At 43.9% G+C, this 15020-nt stretch overlaps 1 protein-coding gene across 4 annotated transcripts in view; it reads left to right on the top strand.

Annotated features, from left to right (window-relative positions):
• Window positions 1-15020, top strand: part of SH3KBP1 (SH3 domain containing kinase binding protein 1) — a 324977-nt gene that overhangs the window by 225999 nt on the left and 83958 nt on the right. For all 4 annotated transcript variants that reach the window (XM_028122625.2, XM_028122626.2, XM_028122628.2 and 1 more), the window contains 2 exons: window positions 26-101; window positions 14561-14655. In XM_028122625.2, coding sequence (XP_027978426.1) covers window positions 26-101; window positions 14561-14655 — 171 coding nt within the window. The remainder of the gene's footprint in view (window positions 1-25; window positions 102-14560; window positions 14656-15020) is intronic.

Below are 15020 nucleotides of genomic sequence, written 5' to 3' on the forward strand. Positions count from 1 at the left end.
GTAAAATGATCTCTTTCCTCCTCAGACCATTGGAAAGAAGTTACCTCCAACTGCAGCAACCCCGGACCCGTCAAAACCAGAAATGGACAGCAGGACAAAGAGTGAGTTTCCTTAGATCTCCATTTTACACTCGGAAACAGTTGAGGGTTTTTTCGTTATTGAAATGCCTTTGAAAAATCCTCACATAATCCCAATGGCTGTTTCACTTTTTTTATTTTAAATTTCAGGGTAGTTAACATACAGGGTTGTATTGGTTTCAGGCGAACGATACAGTGATTCCACAATTCTATACATTACTTGGGTCACATCATAATTAGTATACTCTTTAATCCCCTTCACCTTAATGGCTTTTTAAAACGCATCACAAAAAATACCCCAAATGTGTTTCCCGAGGTCCTGCCGGTGGGTGGGCACAAGGTAGGTTCAGAACTCCTGGGGGTTTTCTCCTTTCTGGAACGTGGCTCTTTCCTGCCACCTGTATCTTGCCCATGTGCAGAGCCAGGGCTTATCCATGTAAACCCAAGCACTTTGCATAGTTCGGAAGGCAGAAGGATTCTGGAGAATGGCATCTCAACAGTTTGGAGATTCACAGGCCTTCAGGCCCGGGAGGCCCTGGCTTTTAGCCTCCGCCCTCAGCCAGCACTCCCAAACCCTGCCTTCCTGCCGGTGTTCTCCATGCCTCTCGGCTGCAATGTCTCTACGTACAGATGTCTTTCTTCCATTGAGCTGCATACGCTCTTCCTGTAACTTTTACCCACGAATTTTAGTCTCTGAGTCTACATTGGTATTAGCCCATTTTTCTCCTGACAGCTCTTTAAGGGTTTGAGGATAGCTGTCTCCCCACAACCTTCCCAAAGGGCAGTATTCCCTACTCTAGATTGTTGCCAGTTAAAATACAGGATGTCCAGGTACATTGACATTTCGGATAAACAGTGAATAATTTTTTGGTTACAAGTAAGTCCCATGCACTATTTATTGTTTATCTGAAATGCAAATGTACCTGGGCATCCTGAATTTGTAGTTCTTGACCTGGCAAGCCTCCAATTCCTTTTTTTATCCTTCCAGTGACTAGGGCATTCTGGGCAGGCTCTGGTCAGAAACAATTACTTCAATTCCTTCAGATTTTATGTTGTTGTTTTTTTTTTCTTTTCAGCCTCAGATTTTCTTATGAGGATAATGTGGACAGACTACTAATCTAGTTTGGAAAGCCAAAGATGGAGAGAACATAAATCACACATATATAATTATGATTCAGATAAGAGCAAAGCATAGCTTTATTCTTTTAATTGCAAAATGATATACCAGAGGCTCGTTTTGTAGGGCAAAACAGGTAGTTTCGGGAACATGTGAGTGAGACCGCCTTAGACTTCAGAAAATGAATTTGTGGGACTTGCCAAGCCAAAAACGGTGGCTTTGATAAATAAGTTCGTGGATGGTACAGATGCAGATGCCAGAGCTCTCCCTTAATGCTTAGGGTTCAGATGAGATCTACATGCCTTCCGTCTGTTAATGGTACAGTCAGACTCCCGATACTAGGCAGAAAGCCCCCTCGCCTGAGGCTCTAGCCCCGCGGTTCTTATACTCGAGTGTGCTCCAGCATCACCTGGAGAGCTGGGCCCTACCCCCCACATTGCTGGGTCCCACCTCCAGAATTTCTGAATCACTGGATCTGGGGTGAGACCTGAAAATGTGCTTTTCTAAGGCATTCCCAGGTGCCACTGCTGCTCCTGGTTTAGGGGCCCACACCTTCAGAACCACTGTTTGAGGCTCATGTGTGTTCCTAAGGAGAAACTGGCCCCATATTTATTCATGCAGGCTATAGGCTTATCATGCTAAACCTGCCTTTGGGCACTAAGGAATTTTGAAGAATTAAACATTAAATCATTTATGCAAACATTTCTTTTGTTGGACAGTGGCCTGCCCTTCCTTCCATTCCACTGCTTATTCTGTAGTTATGGCTATTAACAAGTTTATAAATGATCACTGTTATTTGCAAAGTTGCTTGGACAGCCAGAATGGGGAATAGGCAGGAAAATGAAAAGGAGAAGACCCATCAAGCCTCAAAGGTGATTGGAATATGGTCCCTAGGACAGGCTGTCCTCATGACATGTGACAACCAGCAGTCTTTTTTTTTTTTAATTTTTTTATTGTTATGTTAATCACCATATATTACATCATTAGTTTTTGGTGCAGTGTTCCATGATTCATTGTTTGTTCATAACACCCAGTGCTCCATGCAGAACGTGCCCTCCTCAATACCCATCACCAGGCTAACCCATCCCCCTACCCCCCTCCCCTCTAGAACCCTCAGTTTGTTTTTCAGAGTCCATCATCTCTCATGGTTCGTCTCCCCCTCTGACATACTCCCCTTTTCTTCCTCTCCTGTTATCTTCTTCTTTTTCTTTTTTCTTAAAATATGTTGCGTTATTTGTTTCAGAAGTACAGAACTGTGATTCAACAGGCTTGCACAATTCACAGCGCTCACCGTAGCACATACCCTCCCCAATGTCTATCACCCAGCCACCCCATCCCTCCCACCCCCAACCACTCCAGTAACACTCAGTTTGTTTCCTGAGATTAAGAATTCCTCATATCAGTGAGGTCATGTGATACATGTCTTTCTCTGATTGACTTATTTCACTCAGCATAACACCCTCCAGTTCCATCCACGTCGTTGCAAATGGCAAGATCTCATTCCTTTTGATGGCTGCATAATATTCCATTGTGTATATATACCACATCTTCTTTATCCATTCATCTGTCGATGGGCATCTTGGCTCTTTCCACAGTTTGGCTATGGTGGACATTGCCGCTATAAACATTGGGGTACACGTACCCCTTCGGGTCCCTACATTTGTGTCTTTGTACAACCAGCAGTCTTTACCAACCTGACTTGTTTGCAGAAATAGTAATCCGAGGAACTGAGTTTTTCTTCATGGAGTTTCCATTAGAAGTAAAGTCAAAACAAGAGTCCCCATAGAAGTAAAGTTGAAATTCCCTGTAGATTGTTCACCTCTATCCAGAGGAAATAGGACCTTGGGTGACTTGTGGGTTGCTTTTGGGGGAGGCTGAGCAGTAGGGACCCTGAGGGTCACTTGTAGGGATATGGCACAAAGCAGGACAGTCTGCGAGGCCTGCTTAAGTGACTAATCCTTGGGTCTCAAGAACTAGCCCTAGGATAAGATCATGTCCTTGATGCTTTCTTTTCGCCCTCTGTAATGTCTGCAGACAGGAGATTCGAGTCTTTCTGGAAAGATTAGTTGGGCTGGGGGAGGTAGATAGCTGTGTATTAGAGCAGTGCTGGCTAATAGAAATATTATGTGAGCCGCATACATGATTTTACATTATCGAGTAGCCACGTTTTTGAAAAAGAAAGAAGTGAACTTACTAATTTAAGTATATTTTATTTAACTCAATATATCCCTAATGTTATCTTTTCAACATTTAACCCGTATAAAATTGTTAAGTGAGATATTTTTATTCTTTATTTATATGAGTCTTCACAATCCAGCGTGTATTTTATATGCATGGCACATCTAAGGTGAAACAGCCACATTTCAAATGCTCAGTAGCCACATGTGCCTAGTGGCCACCATATTGGACAGTGTAGTTTGAGAGTAATTCTGGGATCTAAGATGGGCTTCCTGGGCCTAGGTATTAACACAGATCCGAATATTCAGTTCCTTCAAGCATGTGGGAGGATCCTGGCTCTAACCCAAGCCTTGTTCAGTCTTACAAGTATCTATTAATTATGTCCATCCACCTGGCTCTCTGGAAGCTTCACGGTGAGGGGATGGGTTGTTACTGACGAGTGTTTTTATAGACGCTGGGTGGTGTGTTTGGGCTAAGAGTCGGCAGTGCCGATTCTAGGGCCAGCTGTGTTATTAGCTAGGTGTGTGACCTTGGGCCAGTAATTTTATTTCTCTGGCCTTGCTCTTCATTGTCTGTGTTGCCTTTGAAGTCAGAGGGTTGTGCTAGAGAAAACCCCCGAGGTTGCTCTCAGCATCTTCATCCTCTGATTCAATTCCAAAAGCTTTATGATTCAGAGTAAAAGGTTTCTGCATTCAAAGAACTGAGCAGCCAGATGGGAGGGGCAGAAGGAAGATGGGTACCATTCAGTAGGAATATGAGATGTCATCGGGTATAGGTGTAAGTATGCATGTAAGTGGGTAGCAGGTCAGAAGGAGAATTCTCACTGTCAGCGAAGGCTTGAAGGACATTTATTGACAGATGTTTTTCATGGACCCAGAGCAAGAATTTCTGTAGTTAATATCACCCAACCTACTTTCTGGTTTTCATTGTCAAGAGCAAATTCTGGGGTATTTGTTCTCCCTTGATTTCCACAAAGCACCTAGGTCCACTAAAGAGCCCCCTGCAGCGGGAACATTTTGCTGCTTTCAGATTTTGATGCAACTCCCATGTTCAGGTGGAAGGACACAAGAGTGCTGGCTGACTATTAGAAATGACCCTGAGCTTGGGAGCAGGGCTTCTGGTTAGCAGACAGATCTCTAACAACTACCACCTGGCAGTTCAGAGGAGAGAAGTCCCTTCTTCACATCTCTGTCCTCGGCAAGCTGAAGGATTAAGTTATGATGATTCAAAAAATGTTCATGTAGATTGGTCTTTTCTGAGGGAAAGTGAAACTCAGCTGATCAGGATTTATTTAAACAACTAACATCCTCTCCCCTCCCCCAGTAAAGCTTTTATGATATTGAAACTCATCTGAAACGCATGCTGGGGAACAGATTGCCATGATTTTCATAACAAGAGGGAAACTGTCTAAATATTCATAAATGAAGTACCCTGAGACTCCTCCAGTTCGCCACATCTGGAATTTCCCCGACTCTTACTACAATTGATGCAGATCTGTGGCCTCTGTGGGATAGAAAAAGAGCCCGGAGAAATGGCTATTTAGCATCTTTCTGAACAAACAGTTTAGTCTCGGAGATTCGGAGGACCAGTTGAGCAGGAGGGCTAGGAAAAAGATAATCCTTGATAAAATTTGAACAAAGGCAGGTCAGGCTTTGGAATAAATGATGACCGTGGGGCAAAGGCTAAACCTGCCCTCCCTGCCTGACCTCCCCTCACTCCATCCCTGGACGTTTGTACCACCTTTCTGGGCACTTTGTTCATTGACTCCCTTCTTAGGAGTTGTCCCCTGGGGTGGTGACAAAGGGTGGCTTGTGGTGATCATTGGTCCCTCAAGGTGGGAGCTTATGTGCTCTACTCGATATCCCCACCATACAGCCCAGAAAGGTGCCGTGGACTCATGGTTGAGCACGTGGAGAATTAGAAACGACTTACAATTTAACGAGGCTCTATATTGGACAGAGTCTTGTAAAATCGGCATAGTGGCCATGGGTCCCCTTTCTCAAGTTCACAGTCACCAGCTGGAAAAAAACACATTGGTTCACATAGGACCCTGGAGCTTATTTGGGGTTTCTGAGGGATTAGTGGTGGTTGCTGGTGTTCCATGGGGCTTGACAGACCCTTCGTTCTTTCTAGTCCCTGCCCCAGACGAATCAGCCCAAGACAGACCCTTGCCCCACAAAGGTTTATTGGCTCATTGCACCGGGGAGACTGCATAGGAGAATCTGTGCAGCACCATCGCACCAAACAAAAAAGAGTAGTTACCGGTTTGGAGGAGGAATGCAGTGAAATGTAAATGAAGCAGTATTTTGCTAGGCTCCAAGCAATGCCGGGCTGTGCTGAAATGGTCAATATCAGGTCTGTACTGGGAGGTGCACCCAGGTCATTTCTTTGGGAACCACCGAGTTAAGATAAGTGTGCAGTGCTGTGTTCAGAACTCTTTAAGTGAGGCTCTGCACTTGCGTGGGGAATCAAGGCTGCTTCTCTGTGTCACAGTGACTTCGTTCCCTCAGTCAAGAGTGGAACATTTCAGGGGCACCTGGGGGGCTCAGTCGGTTAAGCGTCTGCCTTCGGCTCACATCATGATCTCAGGGTCCTGGGATGAAGCCCCACGTTGGCTCCCTGCTCAGCGGGAAGTCTGCTTCTCCCTGTCCCTCTGCCCTCCACCCCCGCTCATGTGCTCTTGCTGTCTCTCTCAAATACATACAGAAATAAAATCTTAAAAAAAAAAAAAGAGTGGGGGGTGCCTGGGTGGCTCAGATGGTTAAGCGTCTGCCTTCGGCTGAATCATGATCCCAGGGTGCTGGGATCGAGCCCCACATCAGGCTCCTGGCTCAGTGGGGAGCCTGCTTCTCCCTCTCCCTCTGCTTCTCTCCCTGCTCATGCTCTCTCTCTCTCTCTCTCTCTCTCTCTCTCTCTCTATCTCTGTGTCTCAAATGAATAAATCTTAAAAAAAATAATATGTTTTTAAAAAGTGGAACATTTCATTCTGACTGGTATGATATAAACAAAAGCAAAATTTCTGATAGTCTGTGGTTTTAGAGGACCAACTTTTGGGCGCCTAGGTGGCTCAGTCATTAAGCGTCTGCCTTTGGCTCAGGTCATGATCCCAGGGTCCTGGGATCGAGTTCCACATCGGGCTCCCTGCTCGGCGGGAAGCCTCCTTCTCCCTCTCTTACTCTCCCTGCTTGTGTTCCTTCTCACTCTGTCTCTCTTTGTCAAATAAACAAAATCTTTTTTTTTAAAGATTTTATTTATTTATTTGAGAGAGCAAGAATGAGAGAGAGAGAGAGAGCACATGAGAGGGGGGAGGGTCAGAGGGAGAAGCAGACTCCCCGCTGAGCAGGAGGGGGCCCGATGCGGGACTCGATCCCGGGTCTCCAGGATCATGACCTGAACCGAAGGCAGTCGCTTAACCAACTGAGCCACCCAGGCGCCCAAACAAATAAAATCTTTAAAAAAAAAAAATAGAGAACCAACTTTCTCTGGGAGTAAGAAAGCAGTAGTGCTTGGAGAAGGGGGTGTTAGAACCCTTTCTGGCTGCAGTGTGTGCTTGGGAGAAATGCTATTTCCCGTTCACGTTGTAGTTGTCTGTGTCTGCGTTTGGTACGCCAGCCTGATGAATGGCTGCGCAGATACTCTCTCATTCTGAGCTAATTTTTGCTTTCGCACCACGTTTAAATAGCAGAAAAAGGGGTCGATTTCCTTATGTTGGTTTTTTTTTCCCCCAGCCTTACCTGGGAGCTCTTATATGCTACCTTTTCAGGGCAGGTGTTTTTGTTCACTGTCTCCCCTAAAACTCCTATTTGGATATGTCCAGTTTGAAACAAGTGCCCTAGTCAGTGCCGCCCACACTTGCTGTGTCCTAACGCACTCAGGCTCAGCGTCCCAGGGTCACGTCATGTGCCTCCAGGCGCAGACCCTGCTGTCCCGATTCCCTGTGGGCGTCTCCCTGGGAGGGTGCCCAGGCTGCCTATGCTGCTGAAGACCTGGTTTTCAAGCACAGTCCTCTTGGAGGATACAAGCTAACTCCCTTTGTGTTATCCTTGTGGATTTCCTTTCTCCCAAAGACCCAGAGCTTCCCCCAACCTGAGCAGGAGAAAGTGCCACCGGGAGGAGCTGTGGTGAGCTCTGGGCTAGAAGACAGAAAGGCTTTGCTTGTCCGATTTTTTTTTCTTTTTCTTTTTTTTTTAAATTCCTCCTTTTAAAGCGAGAGATTTAAAAGTGCCATAATTCATAGTTGTGAAATAATTTGAACGTCAAATTTCCAACAGCACCTAGGACTAGAGGTGGTCGTTGTGATTTGGGGTCGCCATCAGCTTTTTTGTGGAGGCTGGCATTGGGCTCAAGTTGACAACATAGTGGCATGTGCCCTGTGTTTCCTTTCCCTGTCTGGATTTGAGTGTAGACCAGGGTTTTTCCACCTTGGCACTATTAATATTTGGACCGGATCGCTCTTTGTTGTGGGGACTGTTCTGTGTCCATTACAGGATGTTTAGTAGCATCCTTAGCCTCCATACACTTGAGGCCAATCACTGTTACCACCCCCTCCCACTGTGACAACCACAAATGTCTCCAGGCTTTGCTGGTGTCTCCTGGGGAGCAAACGAGCCCTATTTGCGAACTGCTCCTGCAGACTGTAGTAAGCTCTACAAGGGCACTGCTGCTGGGTGCACCGTGGACACTTAGTTAATATTTACTGAGCAAATGACAAGCGTAGGATTCTCTCCAGCCCTCCCGACCAGCCCCGGATCCTCAAACCGACCCAGGGCTGGATCTTCTGTCCACATCTATCATACAGCACGCCTAGCCATGGCACTGCCACCACACTGACCCACCCTCCAGGTCCAAACCATTGTTTTGTTTCTTTCTAGCATTGAATATTTGCTAATACCCACGGCTGGATCAGTGGCTCTCACAGTGTGGTCCCTGGACCAGCAGCATCAGCATCACCTGGGAACTTGTTAGAGATGCAGATCCCCAGGCTTTGCCCAGTCCTTGAGGATCAGGAACCTTGGGGGTTCTGTTTTCACACATCCTTCATGGTGCTGATGCCCACTCATGCACGAGAACCACTGATGTAGACTGTTCCTTAAGCTTCCCTGTTCATGAGAATCACCAGGGTGCTTGTGGATTGCTGATCCCACCTCAGACTTGTTGATGGCGACCCCCAGAGAAGGGGATCTGGGAAGGCATAGAAGCAAAAGGTGCCCCACATCATTCTTCCCATCAGGAATGGTTGGGGAACACCACCCACCCCCAACTCCTACTCCTCTGGTCAAAGTCCTAGAACATTGTACAGAGCCCAGTGCCATTTTACTCCTCTAAGAAGGGAGCCTGACTCTTTCCTTTGGGACATGATTCCCCATTCATGATCCTCTGATGCTTTAAACTGAAGGCATCACTCTTTCCTTCCCTCAATGTTGCCTTGTCAAGAGCTCTGTGCCTCATTCCTTCTCCTTGGTTATAAGCTCCTTGAGAACCAGGTATCAGTCTTATTTAACTTAAGTCTCTTTCCCCAAAAATGTGACCTAAGTCCATACCCTTATTGCATTTCCAAAATACAAAAATCTGGAAAACTAAAAGGTTTTATCACTTGTTGAGTGATAAAACTTGTCCTGGACTAACATGCATTTATGTATAGTCTTCATTTATCCTACTTGGGGGGACAAATCATCCATTTGCTGCAGAATTTTAATGTATTTGATGGTTGGGTGCAGCCCCAGACCCCAGCTGAGGATGTTATCTCTTGTATGGATGTAATACATTTCCTTTCTAAAATCTGAAAAATTCTGTCCCCACGGCTTCCGGATAAATGATTATGAACCCGTAGTGCCTCAGATAATATTTGTCACTTTAATGAAAGAACTTTAGGTTTTGATGTTGGTGAAAGTAGAAACACTGAGCTTGACACTTTTGTTCTGGTATCCCAAAGGAAAAGAATTCTAAGAGTGACCTGGTACTTTTCACCACTGCTAGAAGTTCTGGAAGGCTTCCTACCAGACTCTGTGACACATGGGATTTTAATCTTCAATGTCCTAAAATTGAGTCCAGAGAATGGTCCTGGATTTAATGTTATTTCCTTGGTGTGTGTGTGTGTGTGTGTGTGTGTGTTCTGCTTGCTGATATGTTTGTTCTGTTTGTTCTGCTTTTATTTTTTTTTAAGCTGAGGGTATTTTTTTAAGTTGATTTGTTTGTTTTTTATATGAAGAGATCATAAAACCATCTGAAGGGAGTCATGGGCTGTGGGCATGCGAGTTCAATTTCTTAAATGGTCTGTTTTTAATCTCATGTAAATTTGTAGAAGTTTAGAGATTGAAATAATGTGTTTTTTGTTGGGGGGTTTGTGAATCATGACCGGACTTCTTGGGGCTTTAATAGAACAAGTTTCTTCAAATTAGAATGCCAATCAGTAATTAGTATAGGGATCTTGATTTGGAAATAGGCAAAAGTCTCAGGGTCCTTGAACCTTCTGATATCTTACACAACATTTTCTCTGCACCTTGGAATGTGTCTTTTTTTCTTTTTTCTGGAAAGAGGGAATCACTGTTTTTTTAATCAGATTCTTAAAGGACTCTAAGACAAAAAGCTCAAGTGACGCCTGGCTGGCTCAATCAAAAGAGCATGCAACTCTTGATCTCAGGGTTGTAAGTTCACGCCCCACGTTGGGTATAGAGATTACTTGAAAATAAATATATAAATGTAAAAAAAAAAGACAAAAAAGCTCAAGAATTGATTGGGACTTCAGTCTTAGGGTAATTCATTAGTTTTTTTAAAAAATCTTCCTAAAAAAAGTAGAGATCAATTCCTCTCAATTGCTGGGTAAGTTGTGCCTTTCTTTTTTTTATGTACATGTGGGCATTCATGTCTATTTGATCTTGGACTAATTAAATCCATCTAATTGAGGAATAGATGGAAAATGCCTGCCTCCAAAAATTCATTTCATTCCTTTCTTCTCCATCTCTGTCTGCTACTCATTTAAAATTTCTAATCTTCCCACATTCAGAAAGCATTTGGAATTATATTCTTCTTTCAAGACATATCAAATGCCTCCTCCTTTGTGAACTCCCTCCTGAATGTAATCATGACTCCTTCTGCAACACCACAGCCACGTCCCACAGAGTGAGTCTGGGCTTCTTCCAGCATTTGTCTTTTCTTCTTATCATCCTTTCACCCTTGCCTTTCCCCAGGTATTAGTTTGTCACTTGCACACAAGGGTGCGATGGGTAGTGACTTGCGTATCACAGGCCCAAGAACTGACAATGTCTTTTCCATGGTGTTGCCTCAATAAATGTTTGAATTAAAGTAGGGAACATCTTCGTTCCATATACTATGAAAATAAAATCCTAGTCTCAGAGTTAATTCATTTTTTCACTTGTTATTTTTTTAGTATCTTAAAACCATTGATACATCCAAACTGACGGCATGTTTTTATTTTCCAGTACTGCTGAATTAGGACCCAAATGCCTCAGTAGTAAAAACAAATTTTTACTTTCAAATATATCATGATAACTTAAAATGCGATCCTATGGTTGCCAGGTTTGATCAGGGGTGTTCTGAGTGACAGTGCCCGTGACTAGAGCCCTGAAATGTCAGAGTTGGCCGGAACTCAGGTCTAGTCCAGTGTGTTTTTTGGAGCCTCCAGAGCTTCATTGAGATAATTTGGGGGGCCTGGGTGGGAGATGGGCCAGCCCCACTCTCTAATTTAACCAGAGCAGCTCTGTTTTTAGTTGTTTTATTTTGGAGTTTTGGAATAAGTTGAAATTTGCTAAAAAGTGTTCTGCTGAAGTTAACCAAGCTCTCCTCTCATCCCTCCTTGGCCAGTCTCTCATTTTACACCTAAGGACCCTGAGGTGCAGAGCTACCTTGTAGTTGCCTCAGATTCTTATGCTCAGGGCGGCCCAGCTAGGATTGAACCTAGTCTTGACTGTCCTGACTCCTGGCCCAGAACACTCCCCTCCTGTTTAGCTGTCCCTCAAATTTTCTTCCACTTTGTAGGTATCACTAGGAGATCAAGAAACATTGAGTGGGAGCTGCATCAGGTTATGGGGATGCAAAAAGGGGTGAGTCTGATGTCAAATCCTGCTTCATGGACAACGGTAGTTGATAGTAGCCACTGGTACCTGTATCTCCTCCTTTTATCTGAAATTGGTGCCTTTCAGATAATTCTGTGTCTAATGCCGCACACATAAAATAGCATACATGGTGGGAATGTTTTAAAACTAGGTTATGTTGATGGTCATACAACTAATATACATTTATTAAAACTATTCATACTGTACAATTAACATGAGTGAATTTTCTGGTATAAAAATTACATGTCATTAAAGCTGTTAAAAAAAAAAAAAAAGCCAGGGGGACACCTGCCCTCCTTAACTAATAGGGAAACTGGGCAGAAAACAAAATGGCCCCATGAAACATTTTAAAGGCATACCAGTACTTTTTTATAAATATTTTCTCACTATGTTGGTTACAAGTCAATTCCACAGTCATTTATTGACCCCCTGCTATGGGCCAGTTCTTGAGGTAGCAAGGGAAGAGATGGGGGAGAGGGAGTGACACAGATGTATAGGAAGAGACTTTTTGAGTGGAGGCAGGTTATAGTCAAGTGTTTCAGGGGAGGCAACCGGAGGTGTCCTCTTCTACTGAGTTCCTTCATGCCAGGGTACCTTCTGCTTTGAGTGATAAATACCTATGCAGCCATAAAGTAGTGGTAAGCAATACAGTTTTATGGAGTCAGGTAACAAGGGATCCAGAGACAGGCCCCCTGACGTTGGGGGGGATTCGACAGACATCTCAATGGTGTCAAGACTCAAGAGTCCCCTCCTCTGTGATTTTCCTGGCTTTCCTCTCATGGTTGAACTATGACTGCAACAGTGCTAAACACTATCCTGTGTTCCAACAAGGATGAAACAGTGTTAAAAGCAGAAAGGCAGGGGCAACTATTTTCTTCACAACCCTTTTTTTAGTCAGAGAACAAAACCTGACAGCCTCCCTGCCCCTCCCAGCAGATTTCGATTTCCTCTCGCATCTCATTGGCTGGAAGTAGATCACATGCCCGCCCGTAAACCAATCACCAACAAAGGGGAGTGAGATTAACGTTATTTGCTGAGACATATCTCATTCATTTCTACAGCTGTGGGCAGTTCCCTATTCCCAAATGTAATACCTGATTGCAGCAGGATTATATGAACTGGGAAGAGGATGGGGAATGGCTCCTGTGAACCAATGTCTACCACACGTAATGAACTTTTCTGATGGAATGGAATAGAAACAATGCTTGTTTTTTCCTTTGTTGACCACGGGTGTCTTACCTTGTTTGTAAAATAGTTCCATGATTTCGATCCAATGAATTATTCTTCCAACTGGGACTCTGCAGGGCAGTTCTTCAGTAATGCTGTATTTGTTTCGGTGTTGTAAGTTTTGAGGTTGCATGGTCGTATTTCACTAGCACAGTCAGTAGGAAAATTGGTAAAGAGCTGTCATTATCCAATTTAAAGATGCTTTACTTTTTCCCTCCTTTTAGAATATTTGGCTGATTCAGAATTTGGAAGGTTTGCTATTACTAATTAAAGAGAGATGAAACATTAGTAACTCTGTGGACCTAGGAATTTTTAGACAGATTAATATTGATGGGATTTAGAACTAGTGCCCCTCAGCGTGGCTTAATGAGCAAAAGGTATCAGGGGCCCAGAGTACCTAAGATGGAAGGTTTCCAAGACTAGGATGGGGGATATAACTGATATACTCTGTCCTTTGGACGGAAAGCAAAAACATTTGCCACAGAAAGTGAGTCCCTCTCTTTCCCTGCCCCCCTCCCTCTCTCCTCCCCGCCCTCTCGTCGTATCCGAACCGACCCTAGACCACAGTGTGTCTGTATTACAAATCTTTTTATTGCCTTTATTTTATATAGCACTCTCTTTGATTGATGTGACATTAACCATGATAAACCCCCCCACACACACATTTCAGTCATATAAATTGTACTAGGGACAATGTAATTGACACTTGTGTATCTAGCTCTAGGTTATGATCTGCCTGCAGGAACTGGCCTGATCCTTGGGAAATATCTAAGGCCATTCAAAGCTATCAGGATTGTTGACTTAGCTGCAGAATAATAAATGCCTGTCCCAGTAGATACTAATTCTCTGGAATTTTTCTTTCTACCTTCTGTCCTAAGTCATCGAACCCCACTTTTCCAAGTTTTACTTTCCCGGCTACCTGACAAATGTTTTTGCTCTCTTCTAAACTGGTGCTTTTGTGTAAATAGAGAAGATTTAACATCAGATAGACTTTCTTTTTTTAAGTTTATGTATTTATTTATGCAATCTCTACACCCAACGTGGGGGCTCGAACTCATGACCCTGAGATCAAGAGCCGCACGCTCTTCTGACTGAGCCAGCCAGGCGCCCCTCACATCAGATAGACTTTCAAAGGCATATAATTGATGGCACATTTGAACCGGTTTTCAGTGGCTTTAGTGTTTTTCTCTCTTTGATGGACATCCTTGCTGATGAACATCCCCACCTAAATAGGCAGGTTCCCACAGAAAGGCCATGGGACATACTTGAACAAGTTTGTCTCCCCAGTATACACATGTGTACAAAGAACATTTAGTGGGTATTTGTTGGCTGTTTGTGGTTGACACATGTTCACATACAAATATATGTCTCGGGAGATGTACCATAATGGAGTCTTTTTTATTGTTTTGAGTACCATGCCGGCTTTTAACATACACAGATACCCTGTTTCTGATTTAATGATGTGTGGAAGAAAGCAAAGAGGGCAGAATTTAAGCTTTTTGCTCTTTGTAGATCATGTCTGCTTATGCATGCACCCAAAGAGTATATAAAATGGTATATAGAATAAAGAGTACATAAAATATACATCTGAGACCAAGGAAAACTTTTTGCTTTTCTGCCTGAGAGACACAAAGCAGTCAGTGGCACTTGATGACATCACATGATTTGTGAGGGGGAAAAAATGAAGAGAATAAATAAGCATGAGCCCCAAATGAGCCGCAGTCTTAGGTGGTTTCCTGACGGTGACCCTTTCTTTTATGCAGTTGTTATATCCTATCTGTTAAGTGTGCTTTTCCCTGAAGTTAATGTGAGAGAGGGCATCTTTTCCTGGGCCACCCGGCCCATTAGATGAAGTATTGTAAAGGTTGTGTTTTCTTTTCTTCTTACAGCCAAGGATTACTGCAAAGTAATATTTCCATATGAGGCACAGAATGATGATGAATTGACAATCAAAGAAGGCGATATAGTGACTCTCATCAATAAGGTAAGCAAAGGTTCCCTCCTGCCTTTAAAACTGCAAACCACTTTGAGGCATTACTGGACAATACAAGCTTTTGTTTTGGCCTTGAAACACTTGATTTTCACTTCCTGAACTTCCAAGGAAGAATCTTGCATCTTTCCTCTTGATCAGGCTAAGCCCAGTGTATCCAGGTGAATGAACAAACTTGAAAACCAAATAGATTCTTTTGGCCTTGGAGCCAGCTGCAGATTGGCATGGCCCGGTGGAAAACTCCATCCCAGAACGGCTAACCCAGAAGGCACTCTGCTTGGCTAGAGAGTCCGCCCTGCACAGCAGCCCCGGCTGCAAAGCTGTGTCATGAGGTATCCAAAGAGGGGCTTTAAAAAGGC

Source organism: Eumetopias jubatus, unplaced genomic scaffold (genome assembly GCF_037043125.1).
Source record: "Eumetopias jubatus isolate StellerSeaLion01/CBP00866 unplaced genomic scaffold, mEumJub1_p1.0 scaffold_11, whole genome shotgun sequence".
Lineage (NCBI taxonomy): Eukaryota > Metazoa > Chordata > Mammalia > Carnivora > Otariidae > Eumetopias > Eumetopias jubatus.